The 16,866-nt window shown below is 33.9% G+C and overlaps 1 protein-coding gene across 1 annotated transcript in view; it reads left to right on the top strand.

The window, feature by feature from the left end:
• Positions 1–16,866, top strand: part of Smp_036020 (hypothetical protein) — a gene marked incomplete at its 3' end in the record, with an annotated part of 77,210 nt that overhangs the window by 18,852 nt on the left and 41,492 nt on the right. The window contains exons 2-3 of the mRNA XM_018796458.1: positions 6,429–6,689; positions 11,210–11,278. Coding sequence (XP_018651598.1) covers positions 6,671–6,689; positions 11,210–11,278 — 88 coding nt within the window. The 5' untranslated portion in view covers positions 6,429–6,670. The remainder of the gene's footprint in view (positions 1–6,428; positions 6,690–11,209; positions 11,279–16,866) is intronic.

Raw genomic sequence — 16,866 nt, 5'->3', positions numbered from 1 at the left:
CAGGTAGTCTGCATATGCACATATGCCAATTAGACTGACCAGTTGCAGTCCTAAAACATCAATGGGAAGATTCAAACAAACAATACTAAATGAATTTAAAAAACATCAATGTTTATCAATTCGGACGAGAGAATTCCATTGCTGGTTTTCCACAAACCTCACTTATGCACTGTTAGGGGATTCTACTAATACTTTGCCAAAAAAGCATATCAGTCTATATAATTGAATAGTCATTTTATTCTAACTGAAATTGTCATCTTATTCAACGATCTTATCATTCATAAGTGATTATCCAATGACTTATAAGAACTGTTATTTCGGTATATTTCATTTTTATTTTCTCCTAGATGATTATAAGTTACAGCTATTATCATAGATCAATACTGATACAGTTGTTTTACTACAAGAAATCATAATTATCTGTTTTGTTACATTTATTAAAGTATTTGAATAAGAGTAATTTTTTTTGAATTCTTATAATCGGCTGACTGGCTGTGTATACTTATGCTGACGCCTGACATAGATTTTCCTGATTATCTTGATTTTTTAAAGTAAAAAACTTAGCCAGTTGTTCATAATTAGTGTTTTTATGAGTGAAGGAGATTTTTAGAGATTGTATATTTTTTCATTGTTACATCACAGATTCACTTTAATCAGAGAGATATTAACAACCAAGAGACGCTAGTTAGGTATCCACTTGTAGAATGAAACTTATCAATAAGCTTTCACAATCTAATCAAAGACTTACAGGCCTTGTGGTGAGTGTATAACCTTCATACTACTAAAGTGATGTCTATTGGGGCCTAATACTAGGCCTGAATGTCTTGGGCTGGGTCCTATGGGGAATCATAGATGTTTGGTTTTAAAGAGTCCCAATCGAATACAAAATAGAGATATTCAATATTCACTGGTTTTCAGTAGTTCGCCTTGCTGATGTCAGTCTGAGACAAATATTTAAAGCCAGGTGTCACAACTTAATGTCTCACTCAATGAAGTAATCTAATGAGAAAATTACATCACAGAGCACCTCATGATTAAGAAACTACAAGGCTTATCATTTGTTCAAATGTATGAAAGAAATGTATCTGGTAAAGTGATATTTGTTTTCTATACAAAGCCTTGATATAAATTCTATTGGCTTATCAGTAGATTAATACAGACCAAGAAGCTAAAAAATTGCCTGTACCTTATGTTATGATGGCATATCTACTTCGTAAATAAAGTTCCTAAAATGTTGTTTCTCATAAAATTATATACCGCACAAATCTTGATAAGCAACACATTATGTCTGGTAGCTGGTCATTTAACACTAGTATTTTGTTCATTTTCTAATATGTATTGCTAATTAATCAAAGTGATAATCAAAATTTGCATATTGTAAAGTAAATTAGCTATTTATTAGTAAAATAGATATAATTTTTCTTAGAAACCTCTTTAGTTGCAAGTCGATATGGAACGGAGAATTAATGGCTGAATCATTCGGTTTCCAACCATTAAGTAACAGAATTGAACATCCTTTAATGACTTCAACTAAAGCAATCGGGGTTGTATCACTACACCTCACATCTAAATTCTGACTAAAAGCTTAATACATTGAGGTGTACTATATAAACGAGTTACATTATTATTTATCTGCCTAACAAACAACACCACTCAACTAACATTCATAATCCATGTCTATTTATATTTACCTAATAGTACTTCTGAGAACTTTAAGGAGAAATTGATTTACAAATTATTAATTTAGGTACTTAGTTTTTGCAAAGGTTTTTGTCTGAAGTATGGTTTGAAGCTTTGAATGACTCATTTGAAACTAGAAATATCTCCATGAAAATATTCAATGAAAAAATACATTACAGTTGAGTTCTAATTATATCAACCATTCTCATTGAAATGTACACTGTGTATTGGATTGCAGACAGAAAGCTTTTGAATGGTTAGTTGAGTTGGATATTTACTTTTCTAGTATCGTATCATCCGTTAGCAAGGAGGAAAAACAACTAGTAGCTTTTGTACTCGGGTCAGTGATGTAATAAATTATTGTTAATTAGCCAACCAAATTTAACTGATTCACCAAGTAGATGTTTATTCACTCGGCTCGTGTTGAAGACCGATTCTACTACACGGTTGCTAAGGTCGAATTCGAAGACCTATGAGTTAACAATAATAATATTTAACTCATTAATATGATATAATTATCAGCATAAATAAACAGTATTGCAACAGACTCCGAATTGATATTCATTTAAATTGTTAATATTTAAAATATAAGTAAAGGAAACATGTTTTTCAGAAGTGATTTACTCCCAAACATCTTCATTCGTAGACATTTATGGACTGATTTTTCTCCTGAGACATCCTTTACGTCGAGTAACATACATGATGAGTTACTTAAAACAACTCAAATACTTTAAGTTAGAAAATATTTGACTCGTCATTTTGAGAAACCCATCTAAATGAAAGATTGAAAGTTGAACATTTCAACCACTAGTTTCCACGAACTATCTTACCCATAGAATTAAAATCCTAACAAAACCGATTAAAAAACAGTCACATTGGAGATTTCGAATCGCTTTTCATTTCGTTTAATTTTGGATCATCGAGATAGTCTTTATAAAACGATGATATGTCATCCAAAGTTCTTTACATTATTTCCATACTTGATTATTAAGTTGAATTAAATCTAATTTTATTCTCTGATTCTAATTTGAATACGAAAAAAAGAAACTAATCCATTATTCATATTATTCTCCACTTTAAACTTATGTAACACTAATTCAATGATTGAAAGCAAGAGTCAATTGAAGTTAGACCACCAGGGAAAACAAGGAAGCACTGGACGACCGTTTCATCCTATTATGAGACTCCACGGCAGTGCGCATCCATGACCTCGCCTCACGAGATTCGAACCCAGGAGCTACCTACTAATTCAATGAAATAAAATAAACTTTACATTTGAGTATCAGAATTTTTATCTATTATAAAAAAATCGAATCTCGCGAGTGCGGGATCGTGGATGCGCAATGCTGAGGAGTCCCATAATAGGACAAAACGGCCGTCCAGTGCTTCCATAGTGGTCTAGCTTCAACTGACTCACGCTTTCAACTATGAAAATACTAAATCTCCACAAAACCCCTTCTGATAATTAAAAAAACAAATATTTATTGGATATTGCCATTATTATTATTATTATTATTAGTAGTAGTAGTAGTAGTAGTAGTATTTGTAATTTCCTATTCCTGTTAGATTTACATTTCATGTGTATGTGTCTATCCGTGATTGTGATTACATTTTTATCATAAACCTTTTGTCTTTTTTTATAAAAAAAAGATTTTAAAAAGTTTTTCTAGTATCCTGCTTCCTGTTCTGATACAAGTATTTACGTCCCCCCTTTTTTTCTTTTACGGAAATAAAATATTACTTACACGTTAGTAAAGTAAAACTTTGCTCTTCCGGTAAACATTGTTTTTTTTAAAAAAAGAAAAATCTACCTACTACAATTATTTCTGTTTTAATTTTATTTCTATAATATGATATACAGTTTTGGCACAGCGAACATCGAAAGGGGGATAACTCTCTGGGCTAATTTATGGATTATTGACTATATCATGAAATTTATATATTCTCTTTATTATAAGCTTCCAGAAGATCTATTATTAAGTGTTATATGAATTATAATTCCTTAATTATGGCCCACCAAGTATGTTTACCACATTCGCAGTTTCGCTGTCATTCTTAACCCGTTCGTATATTATTATTATTATTAACTTTATTCAATATTATATTTTTGGTACAATATAGAATTCTCAGCACAAAGTACTTCAACAAGTTTCCGTTTCTTACTTCTTCGTCCTTCCTGACGATAAATATTGAGTGATCGCCAGTTAGAAGTTAGCAGCCCAGTCAATCGACATCTGGATAATGTACATTCTTCTCGCAGCATAATACCAGCAACCATAATATCTCTGATTAGACCTTCTGTAACATTTACGCAGAAAGGTTGTACACTTCAGAAACGCACCTGAATAGGTTGTGCGATTAATAGGCATAATAATGTATTAAAACAAACAAAATTAGATAAGTTGTTGAAATATCTAGATGACAGAAACAGGTAGCCCAGATGTTTAAACAGGGCGCCACAATGACTTTCTATTTTATGATAAATATATATTTCCGTTATATCCCAATGAGTAGAAAAATCGTATTTCTGGCGTTTTGTAACTCGATGTACGTCACTTCTTCAGATTAAATAAGTGGCAAAAATAAATTAACACAAATTTAATTAGTACAAAAGAAAAAAAAGCAGAATATTTTTAGTACAATAGTTTGATACAGTCCGGTATGTCTGTATATAGATTCTTTATTGTTTGAAATATAAATAATAATCCATAAATTATTCCCAAGAGTTTCTCTTTCTTCGATATTTACTCCCCCACAATATATGCATTGTTATTAAATAGTCTGGTTGGTCTGTAGGACGTACATGTTACATATGTCCAACCACTACTTGCCTTGATATGCAATTTTAGACGGAATAGGATCTGATTGCATGAAATTCAAGGTTTGATCAAACTATAGCATGGGAGCGCTTTATAAATTCATCCGTCATAGGATTGATCTATATTGGTAGGTACAGGCTACTTGATTGGAGTTCATGTAATAGTCTTCACCAGTGGTATGAGTTTTTAGGCTAAAGAGCCTTAAATCTGTCTCAGTAATAACAAAGACATTCACTTTTTATCCTTCTCTAAATATTGAATTTTAATGTTTATTTGTTTCATACTTTTAGTTCGTACACTACTCTTATCAAACCATATTTTTTATTTATCCATTTTTACTGTCATTGATGATGGTCTAATGTGACATGACATTTTTAGCTGACTCACATTTGTGCTAGGATATAAGATGATTATGACTGAATGTACGGTATTTAACAGTGGTTTGCTTTTTCACTGCTGATTTGGTGAACTCCACAAGTAACTGTCTGTCACTAAAAGGTCAACGAATGCGTCACAAATCCAGTGTTTCTTTTTTTATTGTATTTCATCTGATGATGTAAATTGTGATCAATATTGCTGTCATGCTGTACAATAAGGTTGTCACAACCAATTACCTTTCTTTTGATGGTTTGTATCACCAAATAATCGTAATTAAAGAACCACTGAAAATCAGGAAACAGTGGAAAGCCGTTACGTGCCAGTCTGAGACTTCTTGGCAGTGCGCACCTTCGATGCTTCCAGGACCCGAGACGAGATTCTCCAAGTCTCACAGAAAGCATTTGACTTTAAACCACTAAATGGGTATCTGATGTTTTATATTTCTACCTTCAATCAATACACGCATTGTGCAACCACCCTTCCCTCTCATTGATGATTAATTGACTTCTACCTAATTCGTTGGACTCGATTAGTCACGGTTTCTCATTAGAACTTCAGGAATTACCTCTCAAAGTTACTAACTAGGGTAAACTGACTGGTTCTAACTAAGTTCGGTTCATGATGTAAACTATAATAAAATTATATAATCTCCACAAACACTTTACATTTTTAACTACCTTCTTCTTAACAGTAATAGTAATATAGTGTATATTTACTTGTCCTTTGAAATAACATCTATATTTTAATGTTTCTTCCCTTCATTTAGTTTAAAGTGGGATATTTTAACTTTTTCACTGAACCATCAAATCACCTATATACCTATATATAAATTGATAAAAATAGCAAATATTACTTTTGAATCACTTTACTTCACAGTGGACTTAGTAAATGAAAGAGTTGCTAAACAACTGCATAAATTTAAGTTTGAGGAACTAAAAACATGTTGACAAGTCAACATTGCATACATTTAATGGTGATTTGATAGTTATGAGATGCAAAAGTAATGAGTTCAATTATACGTTGGGTCATGAAAGGTCCTGAACAAGTATTAAACGACTGTTCATTCCTTATTTATGGCTCTTTCAGGCATAGTGTCCTCTAACCAAATTAATTATGAAATTGGGTTTATTTTATCGAATATTTGTCATGACTGTGTTAGCCAGAAAAAATTGTTCAAACTACTCAAAATCCGTTCTGAGATTTGAAATGTCTTCTCATAGAAGAGTTATGACGCCTTATGATGAAATTCGAGATTCTTCGGGAATCACAGGCTTGAAAACACTTCTGACAACTAGAGTGATTTCGTGGACTGATATTACGTGATGGACTAGCCACCCCTTTATTTCTTCTAACTTACTCCTACTCCAGATACCATCGTTCGTCGTGGTAGGCGGTGGTTGAGCATACATAACACTCAATTATGTTGTTGTTTTTAATAATCAGGGTGATTACACATGTATTTCAAAACTAATTAAATAAAACGTTAAGAACTCAATTTGTGTTACGTCATTCATATCCTCTCTTATTTTCTCCTTTTCTTAATATTCATAGATTCAGCATCAGATACTCGTCAACCACGTAGTCCAACACGCTTGGGTTATTTAATACGTGTTGGTCAAAGTTTAAATTTAAAATGTCCTGATGATGCTGTGTTTTATCAATGGAGTCTTGTTAATCAACCATCACAAATATTATCAGAAGAACAGTTTTACACAATTAAATCAGCTACATTAAAGGATTCTAATCGTTATATATGTCATGCTGTACATGGTTATGGAAGAAGTTCCGTTGAAATGTCTGTTCGTGTTATAGGTAATTGTTTGTAAACATCTTTTTAATGTTTATACACTGTTTCTTTGACTTTCTTCTTAAAAAGAACCCCTCCAGAACACCTTGTCGACATATTTGAGCTTGAGAAGTTGATCGATTCAAGAATGAAGTGGTTATGACTCATACCGATGACGGTGGAATATAGTTGTGTTTTATCATGAGTTTACTGAGGTTGAATAAAAATTCATGAGCTATATAGATTCCACCTCGGTGACTGCATGTTATGATTGATTGCCAAGATATTTCAAAGTCATGAGTTTTATTTTTTTGTATAGATTTTTGGGTAGGATTGGTGAACCGTTCAAAATGAGGCTAAACCAGCTCTTTAATGCATTCCACAATCAATAGTTTTTTAACTAATATCAGTATGCAATCAATAAATTAACCACCTTTGCTTCTTATAATACCGAATATAAATATGATCTACCAAATCAGTTAGCAATAAAATACGACAATCACTCATTGTTATAGATAGACGATTGCCTGTTTTTCGACTTGATTGACATCACAGATACAACTTCTCTTTAGAACTTCAGAAAATTTACAAGACTGTATTCTAATTTAATAGACCTGACGATGTACTATTTGTCATCGGATCTGAAGTCTTGATGACCTGAGTCGAACACTATAGTGTATGTACAACTGAGGAGCCCCAGATTAAAATCAAATAGCTGCCCCCATGTTTTATAATTTTTGCCGGTCCTTACATCAGTCTATGATGTGGAATATTTTTCACCTAAGTAATAATAATTTCGTTTGTTTAACACATCATTTCTATGCATCAGTTTTGAAATACGGCCATATTATGTTTCCTTTTTTATTGTATTTCATCTGATGATGTCAATTGGTGATGAATATCGCTATCATGTTGTAGCCTCCTGTCTTCAGTAGGTTTGCCTCTTGTTGTTGTGACATTCATCACATCTTGGTAGTCTTACCATATTTGTAATAATATGTTACAAGATGCAAGATGAACTTATGTTCAGTGGTACCAGCAACCGATAACAATCATCAGAAGTGGGATTAAGAAAATCTGTTAATTGGAACCAGAAGTTAATAGAGTTAGGTTTCAAATTCGCCAAATTACGAACATTTGAAATTCATTCCTTGTAACAAAATAAGAAGTGGAATAGCCTCTATTGTTCAACAGTACATGAATTTTTTACCGAAATTTTGAGCTATTCATGATGGTAATCATGTTTATTGAGGTTTCACTTAATTTGCATCGATATGTTGGTTATTTTGTGCTAGGTGATTGAAGGCAATTGGCAGGATACCGTGATTGATATATGGCTTTTGGCTAGATTATATTTGTCAGTCAGATTTTTCTTAAGCTTCAAATGAACTAGTGATCTTCATAAGATTCAAACCTAGTGTCTTAGTTATCGACATTACTGTGATGTCGTTTATCAGAATTGTAACGAAACCTAGATTATAGACTTTTGCTGATAGACTTCACCAGAAATGCACCACCGTGGTGTTGAGTCATTTAGACTAATAACCATGCATTCCGATTTGAGTGAAAAAATTCATTCGGAACTAAATCTTAGATAACATAAAATTGATATTTTGAAAAAGCAATCTTACTGTAATGGTGATGCACTAATAATGATGATCAATATGCAGTTCATAAATTATATACAGCTTCATGTAGACTTTATGTTTCGTCTTTAAACAATAAGATTTCCTGATGTAACTAGGCTGTTTAAATTTTGTAAAGTTGAGTTGTGAACTAATAATGACACAATAGTTGCAACGATGATAATTTCTAAAAATAAATAATAAAGCACTAAACTAATTCTGCTAGGAAATATCCAATCCATAGTATGTCAAATAATTACTAACGGTGAATAAATGCATCCAAAATGTTTAAGTGGAATAGTAAATTACTTGGGTGGTGATCAAGATTAACTCAATGTCAGGACTAAATTAGGATGGAGAATCATTTTAAACTAGGAATTACTAGACAACTGCTTTATTTTAGTGTGAGACTCCTTAACAGTTAGCACTCAATACCTTACTAGAGAATAAACAGTGAACCTTCAGGTTTCACGGTAATCCTGATACACTTAGACCAGCAAATACATGGTATTCAATGGCTAACTGTTTTAATTTTAATCAGTTCATGTTGTAGTACGATCATTGTTCTATATTGTCGGTAGTAGCTGTTCCATCCTTGTCTTGAGTAAACTCCATCAGTTATTAGTTTTCATTAGAACATAGAGTTTTATTCTCATGAGGACGTGCAGACTACTGAGAAGTTTCAAATTAGTACAAAACGATTAACTTTAATGCTTCAAAGTTTTCAAGGATACTATAACTGAAATAAGTTATTGACCAACATTGTCTCATAGGTATATCAAGTATCTTTTCTATCATAATTATTACCAACAATTCAGTATTCTATGTTTTCTTAAAGAAAAACAATAGTTGGTTAGAGATAATTGACAAGAAGCCCTTGATCATCATTTCATTTAAATCTATGATCCTATTTATTTAGATTAGTCCATACATGTACTTTGTAATCTAACTGTGTTGCCAAAAATCTACCACTTTTCTAAGAAAAATAAGTAGTACTGTTTATCTTTTTTTTTTACCTTGTTTATGTTTTGGATATGATAGGAAATAGAAACTTATGTAGATGTACCATGTACTTTGATTTATAATATATTGAAGATAATAAATACAAAAAATAATCATAGAATTAACATCTTAATCAATTCTATTGATATGACAATCCACAATGGATTGCACTGATTTTTTTATTTTGTTTAAACACAAATATTGGTACAAAAGGGCACCAGATATATATGCGCCACACAAATCTCATTTGATTTGTATGAGGGCTGAGATACTGTCCAGGTGCCCAAACTGAAGCAGGTGTTTTTCTTAGGGGACCACACCCGGAGCCTGTGACCTAATGGTCTGATCCATAAGGCAGTGGAGCATCTTTAGGAGATGCAGTTCCATGGTAGCCGGTGACCAACGATTGATTCATACGCTATTTGTTCCCTCAGGATACTGGATCCCATGTAGACCATTGGTTTGGAATGAGGGTTTTCCAACTCCCGTAGGTGAGGCAGTGAGTAGGACTTCCCTGGTAGAGGCTATATTCGCCTTTCTTCCTCTCAATTTTGTAAACAACACCGGTGCCACGAGAAGGCAGTGAGTAGGACTTCCCTGACAGAGGCTATATACGCGTGGCGATGTGAGAGCATTTGGAGAGGGAGAGCGGACTCTCCTCACTATCAGCCATACCAGGAAATTTGGGGGCAATGGCACTAAACATCACACGAAACAATAAATAGAGATACAGTTGCTTCATTTACATCCAGTACCATATATCTAATTGAGCTGCAAGAATATCAGATGATAGCTGTGTTGTGACTGAGTTATCATTGTTCTGGAGCAAAAGTATGATTTTCATACACGTTATAATCCAAGCTGTCAGAAAATGATGGAACTATTTTTACGCTGACTGATTTGATAGCTGAGTAAATTGTCGAACTTAGAGACTATTCAAACAATGTATCGGTATAAATCTGAACCTGAAATAAAAACTCCTACCTCGCTAGTCAATAAATCAATGATGATATCAGCCCCAATAGGCGATGTTAGCTACAGTAGAAGTATAATTAGAAAACCCTTAAACTGAATCACGTGTAGGACTACGGGCTTAGTGTTACGTAGTCTGTGAATCAGTAGCCTAATGTTCGTTTATTTATTAATTTATTTATTAATCTATAATTCATATTTTATGTATGTACAACAGGAGGGGAATAAGGGAGATGATTCTACTGTCAGAATACCTTGCATGAAGTTGATATAGTGGACTCCGAACCTGAGATTAACAGTTATGAAGCTAATTTAATGAAACACGTCTGATCGCTCAGCAAAATAAAATGAGTAGGAGACTGGGAAGAGTTTGTGAACTGTTTCCTACACTTTAATCCGGTTTCTAATTCTCATAGATATTACAAATTTAACACCCCTCTTTTCCAGTCTTTATTGATCTATCTTTTCCATCCTTATGTGAAATATAGAAAATTGGAGTGATAGATACCCATCTATCTCAAATAACAGATTAATGTCGTCTATTTATTCACTTCGAAGTTGCTTTGCGTTAGTTGGATGGACAATAACTTGACAACGAGAAAACACTGAACAGTTGTTTCATCTCAAGTTTTGGTTTTTTTTAAATGGTATTGAGTTAAAATCTAAGGGTTCATTTTCTGAAATTTAGTCAACTAATCGTTTTAACCATCTTTTGATTAGTAGTATCTGATTTTTTTAATCTAATGGAATATAAAGTTTTGACTGTATAGTATAACATTAACAATGTTTATCACCACTAACATCATTATCTCAATCATATCACAGTCATAATTGATTTGTATAAATTTTTTATTTGCCGAAGAACTCTTATTATGACTTATTTTTCCTCCTCCCCCTCCAACTTTTCGTATTCTGACGATGATTTTTTTTTCTATTTTTGTCATTAGATTTCTCTTCGATAACAGCACAGCATGAATGTGCTATAGACAGTAAAACAGGGAATGTCAATACAAATGGTGAGTAGATAATAAAAGTTTTATTTTAATTTGAAATGGATGTTTGATTAAGAGTGACGATGCAATCTTTCCTATCCTTCTATAGACATATATGTTCCAAATGCTTAATTTTTCACTGATATACATACACGGATCGACATGGTTAGGTGTTATCCATAACCTTTCAGTGGACAATAAACATGCTTTATCCATAATTATTTACCAATTTTTTCCTCCATTCGATGTGAGAATGCTGCATATCAAAGTGCGACTTTTACCATAGATTCCACTTCAAGCGTCTCAGATAATTTGTAGTTGTCTGTTATGAACATATCAGTGAAGCACAGGCCCAAATGCCGAATGAAAAATACAAATAGTCTCATTTAAAGCTTGAGATGATATCTCTATTTGACGATCATGATATGCAGTACTCACCTACCATATGAATGGAAAAGTAACCGGAAGTCCCGAATATGAAACGTTTAATGAACAATAAAAACATTGAGGATAGCTTCAACCATTGATACCACCTGGAAGAAAAGTTCATTGAAAATACCTGTAGAGAATAGAATAGAACAGAATTTGGTTGTACATCATTCTAGCTTATAACTTCGTGTTAGTTGTGAATCACTGATAGAATTGTCAAGCTTCTTAGGGATTGTGGTATCACTTTTTTGTGATCTTATTTATGCCATCGCCTTTTAATTAATTTCTATTCACAGTCTCATTCATTTAACCATTCCTCCGGTTGTTGCTGTTTTAAACAAAGTTTATTTCCGTTTTCTCACAGTATGATCAGTTTCAAGATTCACCTTGAAATGATGCTTATTTCTGATTAAAGGAATTAATAATTGAGGTGTCTGCATGATTCCTTCACTAGTTTACATTGTAACCATTGGCTTTTTTTCATAATTCAATCAAACTATTACCCATATAGTGTACAGTTTATTATTCAATCTTTTGTTAATGAAACTTTTATTTTTAATGAAAGAATTACATCTCAGATGTATAGTAGTGAAACTATAAAGTAATCATAGTGCTATTAGGAGTATGGCTGTAAATGTTCGTCGACTAAATTAGTTGAAACATATGTTACAAATCCCTAGTCACTGCTTATCGCACGACATTTAATAGTACTAACAAGTATAAAAGTGGATTGAAAATGAGGAAGACTAAATGTAATTGGATTAAAACACCACATCAGTTACAATTGATTGATCATTGAGTAGTGAATGATCAATTTTATGTTTTTCTGCTCTTTTAGCGCGGATTGAATCCCATCAATCAGATTGCAATATAACCACTTGTCTGAGTGACTCAACATCGCATACATTATATTCAGAGGTTTGGTAGTTTGAGGTGGTCGATGGGAAACCCTGTATTAACCTAGATTTTGAGCTATTTATCACTGGTTATTTAGGCATACCTGCGATTTTGATGGAACTGATGCTTCCCCATGGAATTCGAACCCTTACCACCCTAGGATTGTAGGCATGCCTTTCTGACCCTCGCCAACTACCACAATATCCATGTCAATACACAGCTTCCTACCGATTGCCTCTGACCAACTAAGGGGAAATCGTATCATGAAATGACTAACCATTAAACCAAATTATATATGAAAGGTGGTTCACACAACAAGTATAATCTATAATCAAATACCTTAAATCTTATTCTTTAAATTCACTTAGTATTGTTTTTTTGAATCTTCCCATCGATGTATTAGGACGGCAACTGGTCAGTCTCTAATTGGCATATGTTCATACTGTGCGTATTGCCTCGATATTGCCTTAATTCACAAGCATTATAAGCAAAGATGGATAGTGGCTAGCAGTGGAATCTAGTTTGACGCGCGTTTCATCCTATTTGGGACTAGTCAGCTGGATGTACCTGCATCTCAGACTTGTTGATGTTCACTCTGGAACTCGAACCCATTACCTTTCGCTTCAAACGCCATCACGTTATCCACTCAGCTACTGAGTTCTGATAGCCACTTATATACTTTAAATTTAATTTATGTATTACACACGCATACTTGTGTGTATTCATTATTTATTCCTTTCAAGTGATATCGACGTTTGGTTTCTTTTATGTTTCGGTTTTCTCTTCTTCTCATTAGTTTTTTTTATATTTTCGTATAATAATTTAAGCGATAAGCAATTTGAACTAATTTATATCTTTATAATTTACTGTAGATCTTATTTTATTTGTAACTGAGTAGCTTACTGATTGAATTCGTTTCAGTGTGGTACATTCTTTTCCCTAATGAGATTTACAGATATACCTAATTACAATATCATATAAAGTCTGTTACATGAGATCATACTAGAATCGGTATAAATGTTCATGCTTTTCAATTAACTTGATTAAAAAGAATACGATCTTCAAAAAGTAATTGATTTTCCGGGTGAATTTTTCTTCAAGTTGATTCTGTTCAACTAATCATTCAAGTGAATGTAATCTGTGAAATAATGAATACTGATATGTTTATACGGATATAAGTATTGAGATTTATACTTATGTATATATATGTGTGTACAGTCATCCATAAGCTTGCTTTTAATAATTTCCAACTAGCCATAGATTCTCTTTTCATTTACTGTAGACGTGCTTGTTGATGATGGTCAGTCATTCGTTATGCTAGTTGTTTCAGCTGTTAGTTCGTTTCTTTTTTATTTTGATTTTTACATTGTTAGTTAAGTTTATTTCAATATCCAGATGGCGTAAAAACATTTATTATGTGCAAGTTGGGAATTTTCCCTAGGGAGATAAATTTTTGATTGTTTCTAGTGTTTGTATGAGTGAATGCATCGATGTTTACGATTGAATGATTGACTGAGTGAGTGAGCGAGCCAGTGAATTTGTAAGCATACAAAGGAGAATATTGAAGCATAAAATAAATAGTTAAATATTTAATTTTCTTACGTATTATGCTTAAGGATGGTAAAAGATCATTACTATATGATTGGTTAGTTGAAGGAATAGCTATTTTTCCATTCATTCATACGATAACGCACTTTATTCTATTTTATTTAAACACATAAACATTGGTCCAAGGAGGCATCAAATGCGTATGTACCATACAAATCACTCGATTTGTGTGAGGGCTGGAATACTGTCCGGGTGCCCAAACCGAAGCAGGTGGTTTTCTTAGCGAGCCACTACCAGAGCCTTTGACATATAGGTCTAATCTACAAGGCAGTGGAGCAACGTCAGGAGATGTAGTCCCATGGTAGCCGGTGACCAACAATAGGTTCATACGCCATTTGTCCCTTCAGGATCCTGTAGCCTATGTGAATCATTGCTTTGGAATCAGGGTTTCCCAACTCCTTTAGGTGGATTCTCCATATCTACCAACGCCGTTAAAGAGTCGGACGTTCGCTTTTCGTCCTCTCAATTTCGTAAACAACAGTAATGTCGTGAGAAGTCAGTGAGTAAGACTTCCCTGTCAGTGGTTGTATGCACGTGGCCATATGAGAGCATTCTGAGATGGAGAGGGGACTCTCTCCACCCTCAACCGTACCAGGGCACTTGGCGGCCACACTGGTGAATAACTATGGTGATATTAAGAGCCCGGTAATAATTCTCCAGTTATTCTATCCATTGATAGAGTTCTACATCCGCTATTTCACCGGTATCCAGTGTCACGCTTTTTGGTCTTGTCCCAAATAAGATTACTTAACTGGTCACTGCTTCTCACTAGAACTCCAGGAAATATCTCTTGAAGTCAGTCATGATTTCAACTATGAAAATACTGAAGTCTCCATAAAACCCCTTAAGATTACTTAACTTGTGTATTGGTTTAAGCATTCTACAGGGATCTGCTCTATTGTTTTCTGTCAACTATGCTCATCTTAAAAATATATACATTTATGTTTTATGTTTTATGTTCCATCTCACAGAGTTCAACATCTCATATTAGATACTTTACAGTGGTCTTGAGTGCTGTTAGAGGTATGAGGGCAGTTATCACTTCCCGGTCGCCCACACCGTGGAAGGGTTGAGAGTAGAAGATACCCGTAAATTATTAGTATTTGACCACAGATGCCTTAAAAATATTGCTCGCATCTGCTGGGATCACCGGCTAAGTAACAGTGAGGTTGGACTCAGGGTATTAGGGAATGATAATAAATCAGTTGATGAGGTCATGAATCTTCATCAACTGAGATGGTTGGGCCACGTGTTACGTATGCCTGAACACCGACTACCACAACGCACTATGCTGACTAGTGTAGGGGATGGTTGGAAGAGAGTTAGGTGTGGCCAAACGAAAATGTGACATCAGTGCTTGAAGTAATTCACTTCTAGTCTGAGTCATGTTGGCAGATGCAGACTACTTGGTTGGGGTCCGCATGACTATCGTAACCAATGGTTGGAGACTGTGGGTGACATGGCTCAGAATCTATCACAATGGTGCAGGTGTACACACTCCTTATCTTCTTTTAAACCTTGAGATAAAAATTGCTTCCTAACTTTTTTCCTTCCTATACTATATCCTTATATACAACCTAACTTTTATATACTACCACCACCACTAAATTAACTATTTCTATGAATCCGGTGTTCATCTTGTGCTAATATGAGGTATGGCAACTTGGACCAATGCCTAAATGTGCCTTGTCCTACGTTGTAGCTGACTGACAGACTGAAATACTTTACAACAGACCGAGACAGCTGTTATTCAATCTCTAAGTTATTTGATATTAATACTTGTTAAAGGGGATTTAAAATTTTTCATCGATCACACAAGGGATGCAAACTTGTATAGTATATCCAAAATATCTCTAGTTCTAAGTATGTCTCTAAATGATGGTAGCTTATGATGAAATCAGTCTTCAGTATATTTACAAATAGAAAAACATAACCAGTTCATTTGTTAATAGTCATAAATTAATCGAAGGGAATCGCTTTTTAAAAACACATCTATCTAATTGATCTTACTTCTCTCAAGGACTCTTCAGTTAAAGATGAAATGCTTCTAAAATAATGGATTCAATTTTAAAAAATCTTTAAATGGAACAAGTAATTCAAAATATTTGTGTATCCATCCATTGTTCACCTAACCTAAATATTTTTTTTGCTGTTGGTTTCATCTCATAACGTATCATTGTAACCTTCTTGACCTTTGGTACGTTTAGCTGAGGGTTCTTTGTTTACGGTGAGAGCATGAAAAGCAATATTCTGTAGAGGAGATGAACAACAGTATGGGTGACGGGACGACGAGTAACACAGCATATATATCTGAGTTTAGTAATGAGAGGAATCAATAACAATAAACGATGGGATAAGCATAGAACTAAGATAATCTTTTAATTGAAACTAGCAACTGTTAAAATTTGAATGTGTTAGATTATTTTTCAAAGTTGAAATCATGAGTCAAATGAAGCTAGACCACCATGGAAAACCTGGAAGCACTGTTTGACGGCCGTTTCGTCCTATTATGAGACTCCTCAGCAGTGCGCATCCACGATCCCGCACTCGCGAGATTCGAACCCAGGACCTACCAGTTTCGCGCCAGAGCCCTTAACCGATAGACCACTGAGCTGGCCGGCATCCAACAGTGTTAATGTCTAACTTCACCTGATCCACGAGGTTGAGCAACACCGTTG

This window comes from Schistosoma mansoni, chromosome 4 (genome assembly GCF_000237925.1).
Source record: "Schistosoma mansoni strain Puerto Rico chromosome 4, complete genome".
NCBI lineage: Eukaryota > Metazoa > Platyhelminthes > Trematoda > Strigeidida > Schistosomatidae > Schistosoma > Schistosoma mansoni.
The sequence above is the reverse complement of the archived record's forward strand: the minus strand, read 5'-3'. Positions and strand labels throughout refer to the sequence as shown.